This window comes from Arachis hypogaea, chromosome 15 (genome assembly GCF_003086295.3).
Source record: "Arachis hypogaea cultivar Tifrunner chromosome 15, arahy.Tifrunner.gnm2.J5K5, whole genome shotgun sequence".
Taxonomy (NCBI): Eukaryota; Viridiplantae; Streptophyta; class Magnoliopsida; order Fabales; family Fabaceae; genus Arachis; species Arachis hypogaea.
Window position 1 is genome coordinate 152,997,740 of NC_092050.1, and position 6,798 is coordinate 153,004,537.

The 6,798-nt window shown below is 29.3% G+C and overlaps 1 protein-coding gene across 1 annotated transcript; it reads right to left on the reverse strand.

The window, feature by feature from the left end:
- Positions 1-1,730: 1,730 nt before the first annotated feature.
- LOC140179434 (uncharacterized mitochondrial protein AtMg00810-like) lies at positions 1,731-3,008 on the reverse strand. The gene is made up of 2 exons (XM_072218316.1): positions 2,871-3,008; positions 1,731-2,768 (listed from the first exon to the last, which is right to left on the reverse strand). Exons 1-2 carry the CDS (start codon positions 3,006-3,008, stop codon positions 1,731-1,733), a joined length of 1,176 nt encoding a protein of 391 aa, XP_072074417.1.
- Positions 3,009-6,798: the final 3,790 nt, after the last annotated feature.

The following is a 6,798-nucleotide window of genomic DNA, read 5'->3' on the forward strand; positions in this document are numbered from 1 at the left end:
ATCTACATATATGAAAGGAATTAATTCACCAATAAGTTTATAAATCTGTGACAAAAGAATTATTGATGACCCAATAGATCAAATAATTGGAATTGTTCATAGAAATTTGGCAAACGTAAATGTTAAATTCAATGCCCATCTTGGATATGCTATACCTTTATCAACTGAAAATCTAGGAAGATCTATAAGTTTGGCCTATAAATTTCACAGAAAGAATCTAATGGAACAAGATGATGAACCATTTTCAATTACATATGCAATAAATTATGCTCTAACAAATAGCCATCATAGTATAATATATAAAAACAGAGAAAGAATTTATGTCGATGAATTATTTCAGAAAATTGTAAAAACAGAAATACTAAAATATAAAGCTATTAAAAACCCAGTTCTATTATTAAAAGAACCATAAGGGAAATTGGTTTCATCGAATTTTCAAATAAGAGAATCTAAAATTAATAGCCCTTTAAGTTTATCTAAGTTAAAAATTAAAGAAGAAAATTATGAAATAAAAGAATTAACAAAAAAGGTCGAAAAATTAAATGAAACCCTAAATACTAAATTATGACAATAAATAAAGAAGAAATATATGTAACTTATCAAGATACGAAACAAGAGCTCTTTGAAAGAGAAAATCGTTTGAATTATTTACAGTTTTCTGAAATAAATCAAAGAGCATTTGAAGCTCTAGAAGTAATCCATAACAAGTTGAAAAGAGAAGTTGAAGAGCTAGAAAAATTAATAGAATCTCTAGAAAATATTGATGAATCGATGATAGAGTTTGCAGAAATTCTAAGATAAATAATGAAGCATAAAAAGATTGAAAACCCAGAAAATAAAATAAAAAGGAAAAGAGCGAGAAAATTAAAAAGTAAAATAGAGGAGTATAAAAGAGAATTAAATAATCTTCAGATCGAAATTGATGATCTTATAATAAAAAAGATAGAATTAAGAATAAATATAAACAAGTTGGAATTAAATTTAAAAAATTTATAAATGCCTGGAAAACCATATTATGACTTAAAAGAATTAAAGCTGTTAAAAGAAAAAATGGAAAATGAAGTTGAAAAATTAGAAAGATATTTAGAAATAAGAGAAAGTGTAGAAATAAAAAAAGTTTTTGAGGATTTGAGAAATTATATTAAAGAAAAAGACAAACAGATAAAAGATGAAATTTCGAAAAAGAAATTAAAAGAAAGGTCGAAATTGAAAAATTGGTATCCGAGCCAAGTTAACGATTAAGGATAACACTTTCTCTTTAAGCAACACTTTTAGTGATACGCTTTTAAAACAATATCAACCACAAAATAGAAAACGTTTTTACAAAAAGTTAAAATTGGCAACTTTACCAAAACATCCCCTTTATATATATATGCATGATGTTATACAGTTTTCTAATAAACAAGTAAAATCTCATTGTATAGTTTTACAGTTTTCTAAATAGAATTGTAGGTTTAATTTTAAAGTTTACTCTCTTTGTAATATTATCTGTTCGTGATTTCTTCTATAAGGCTGGCTATTCAATTTTAATAAACAAAATTTTGTTAACCTAACAAAATAAAAGGGATTAAGAGAGGGAGAGAAATAAGTTCTTTTCATTGTTGGAGAGAATGAAAAATCCTCTTAGAAAATATTTGTTGAGTTATTACACCTTATATACTATGTACTTTTTATGTACTTTCACTAAAAAATAATTACAATGGTAAACCTATTATTGATAAAGAAATAATCTAGGTAACACCCTCCCGCAAGCTAGAATTGTGTAAATCTAACAATCCTAACTTGGAAACATTAGCAAGAAAAGGACCCGGTGGCAGAACTTTGGTAAGAAAATCAGCAAGTTGATCCTTGGAACGAACTGGCATAAGATGAATGAGACCAGACAAATGCTTTTCACGAACAATGTGGCAGTCCACTTCAATATGTTTAGTTCTTTCATGAAAGATGGGATTATTGGCAATGTGAATGGCTGACTGGTTGTCACAGAATAGAGTGATAGACTTTTGAAGCGGCAAGCCAATGAAATCCATTAAGAAAGATAACCAACTAGCTTCACAAGTGGCAACAGCAAGAGACCTATATTCAGCTTCTGCAGAGGACTTGGCAACTGTGGTTTGCTTCTTACTCTTCCAGCTAATGAGTGAGTTCCCAAGCATGAAGCAATAACCGGAAATGGAGCGACGAGTATCGGCACAGGTAGCCCAGTCAGCGTCGGCAAATCCAGTGAGATGCAGATTAGAAGTAGAGGAGAAGAAGAGACCAGTTGCAGGTCGGCCTTTTAAATATCGGAGTACACGAAAAGCAGCCTGTAGGTGAGAAGTGGTTGCACAATCCAAAAATTGGCTCAAACGTCCCACAGCATAAGAGATATCGGGTTTAGTGTTTGTGAGGTAAAGGAGTCGGCCGATGAGCTGTCTGTAAACAGTGTTGTCTGTTAAAATGGTACCTGATTCCTTTGAGAGTTTCTGACTATAATCAAATGGAGTAGAGAGAGGCTTGCAATCTAGATAACCAAAATCTCTGAGAAGGTCCATGGTGTACTTCCGCTTGTAAATGTGAATTCCAGAGTTAGAGCGTGCTACTTCCATTCCCAAGAAGTATTTGAGATCACCAAGATCCTTTATTTTGAATTTGTCATCCAAATCTTGCTTGATGGAATTGATTTCACCAATGTCATTCCTGGTTAAAACCAAGTCATCAACATATACTAGAATGGCAGTAAAGCTTTCAGATTGTTTCTTGATGAAGAGTGAATGATCATCAAAAAACTGCTTATAACCAGCATCCACAAGAGTCTGAGTGAGTTTAATGTTCCATTATTGCCTGTTTGCTTGCTTAAGCCCATATAGAGATTTTTGCAATTTACAAACCAAACCTGGTTGTGATACAGCCAAATCGGGTGGTAACTTCATATAAACTTCCTTGTCCAAATCTCCATGAAGGAAGGCAGTGTTGACGTGCCATTTCTTTGCCGCTGCTAATGCTAACATTACTCGTAGGGTAGTCATTTTGACAACTGGACTAAAAGTATCACCATAATCTACTCCTTGCACTTGAGTGAATCCTTTTGCAACTAGCCTCGCTTTGTGCCTCTCTATGGTGCCATCGGGATTGAATTTTACCCGAAAAATCCATTTGCAACCCACAGCCTTCTTGTCTTTTGGGAGTTCAGTGAGACACCAAGTTCTGTTCTGATCTAGAGCTGTCAATTCACAACTTTATTTTTTTTTTTTAATAATTTGATTCACAGCTTGGTTGCTCTCCACTCTCACCGCACCATGAAGAAAATCTCATGCCCTAAGCTGTTCAAGCTGTGATGTTGATGGTTTGATGAACTAGAAGAGATTAAAAGAGGGAGAGAAATAAGTTCTTCTCATTGTTGGAGAGAATGAAAAATCCCCTTAGAAAATATTTGTTGAGTTATTACACCTTATATACTATGTACTTTTTATGTACTTTCACTAAAAAATAATTACAATGGTAAACCTATTATTGATAAAGAAATAATCTAGGTAACACAAAACAAAACAAAACAAAAATCTCAAATGATTAATTAATTCACCAACAGTCATGACCTCTTCCTTGACTCCTCCAACAAACAATGTTCAATTCTTTTCCACCAAATTTCTTCAATTCAAGGCATTTTAACCCCATCAGTAACAAATTAAAAGAGAATAATCATAAGATAAGACTATATGGTGGAAGATGAGACTAATTGTACCATATTTGTGTTGTTGAGTGTGAATATTTGTAACTTTATAGCATGAGCTGTGTTAATCTTTTTCATGAGAAAATGAAAATATCCGAGATATAACTTTCGTGAAATAAATTATTCATATTTTCTATTTTCTGATTTTATTATATTAGTCTATTTGACCTTTTATTTTTGTTTTAGTTTGTTAGGGACAATGACCTTATAAAATTTGCTTACTTTTTTGTGGCAGTTCTGCAGCAACTCATTCAAGTTGCATTGGTGCGCCATCATTAACTGCATTGCTTAAGTTAGAACTTTTTATTTTTAATTTTTTGAGTGGTAAAATATTATGACAATTGAAGAATGTTGTGTTCATGGGTTTTTATAATTAGACATGTGATGAGACAAATAATCTATTGTACTTTTTAAGGTATAAAAAACTAAAGAAAAAAAAGTTATAAATGTGACCAAGTTGTACTTTCTAGACTTCATGGATGGCAGATACATATTTACAATACAAAAGCATGTTGAATTTTAAGATTTTCACAGTTCCACCAAGTTAGTGGAATAATTATTAATCCTTGAGCACAAATGGGTTGTTGAAAAGGGAAAAGCACAATAAGAGAGACTTAAGAACATTTTGAATTTTTAATAGGGTGCAAGTAATGTTGTACTAATTGCTTTTAGGTCTTCCACAAGTCTTGAACTTGTTTAGTACTCCATGCATATCTTTTTATGAGTGATTTCTTCTATTATTCATTATCTTATTAAATTTGCATGTAACATATGGTCATTTTTATATTTAATATGACACATGTTTTAACCTCCTGCTGCTAGGATATATTCTTGGTTTCACATTGATTATTCTAAATTTTGCTTTATTTATTTTCTTAACTTGTCTCTTTTTACTTTATAAGAAAAATTAAGAAAACATTTAAGAATCAGTATTTTTACTTTGGTTATTATAAGATTTTAAAATTTGAGTTCTAAAAATGTCACTTTAAATAAATAGTTTCAATCTTATTTTAAAAATAATGGTTAAAAATTGTCATTTTAAACAAAAAATACCATTATATCATGGTAAAAATGGCAGTTAAAAACCGTCATTTTAAACGAAAATATGTCATTAAATCCATGTAAAAATAGCAGTTTCTAACCGCCATTTTAAACAAAAATAATGTCATTAAACCCTGGTAAAAATGGCAGTTAGAAACTGTCATTTTAAACGAAAACAATGCTATTAAATCCTAGTAAAAACGGCGGTTGACATTTTAAATAACAACAAACTGCCGTTTTATTTAGTTAAAATGGCAGTTAGAAATTTCCCATTTTAACCGTCACGAAACCGTCGTATAATCCACAGATAATTGTGGCAATTTTCTGAAAATTGCCATAATAATCAGAATAGCGCCCAAAATACCGACGTTTCTTGGAGACGCTATTTTTGGTAATAATGGTAGTTCAAACTGTCATAATTAAAAAAAAAACTGCCATTTTAACCCTTTTTTGTAGTGACTTAACAGTAACATGTTCTTATTTATCAAATATAATAACTAGATTCATTTTTTTATTTTTTTGTATATCACTCTCTTATTTATTTATGGTATAAAAAATTAGGACATTCAATCATTAAAACTGTAAAATTTATTCTTGCACAATGTAATATAAAAATGACAAATGATAATAAAGATTAATCTTTAACAGTTTGTGAAAATGGTGCACAAACCAAAATGCATAACATTTTTTATTTTGATTCTTTAATCATTTATAATACGTCTTTGCAATTAATCTACTCTGATATATGAGGACCCTCTCTAATTATTTTTCACTTAGATATAGATATTATGTAATTTTTATTGATATTTTTTCTTGTTATACTTGTACTTACTTACTGATTTTGGGCCTATCAAACTTTCATTCATTACAAGAATTACATGAAAAATTTGACAAAATGCAAAATTCAGGTTTTACAAAATCTTATATGGAGATGAATATACCTCTAAAGTTTTTATACTTTTCTTAATCAATGTAGTATACAATACAACATAGATTTTCATGCCCATATTTGCAATTTGCCTCAACAAAATGGAAGAGCAAAAAGAAAAAAAAAAAAAAACATAGACAGCTCGTTAAAATGTTAAAATGAGTTTAATTATATTGTCCACTATTGCTATGCCAAAATTTACTAAGATGAAGTAGTTATTGTTAGGAATAATAATATGATCACAATTCAATCAATCATGTATTAAATAATTTATTATTGTTATTATATTAGAAGGTTAATATAATAAGGTCCTTTCATTAAATTTAGAAATTTATCATTGTGACAGTGATTATAATATTGAGAGATAAATCTTTTATAATTTAATCTAAATTATTCTTGGTCATAAAATTATTAAAAAAGACATTAATAATTTGAAAAGATCAATATATATATATATATATATAATGGTCTTCATTAGATGAAGATTAATAAATCTCATTTATTAAATTATATATATATATATATATATATATATATATATATATATATATATATATATATATGACCATTGAACTGACTCAATTTGAGAATTTCTAATGGTTATAATTACCGCATATTTGTCAATAAGATATTCCCAAGATGAATGTAGTAATAGAGTTTCTTTTGACCTGCGACTGTCATAGTAATTAACAATGTATTTATTATATTTTGATTTTGGACACCTCATATCCTAATCCTAGAGTGCTAGTTGAATGGATATTGAGTATGATTTAAATACTTGTAGAATTAATGATTACTCAAAAAAAAATCCGTCAACTCTCGGTAAAGAATTTGAGCTCTATGATTATAATGACTAAGATGAATAAAACCTTGGGCAAGGAGATTGAATGAATGAAGAAATGAGTTTCTTAGATCATTCATAGTTCATTATGATAATGGTAACAAGTTAGAATTTGACAATTAAACCATACTCTAAGGGTTAACCAAGAGCTGGAAAGATGAAAGGCATTATACTTTGTTCTTCTCAGGTTTTTAGTAAAAATATATTACTTCATACTATCGGGTTGTTAAGGAGTGTTGCTAGACACCAATTTTAATTAGTAAATTTAGTATGAATAAT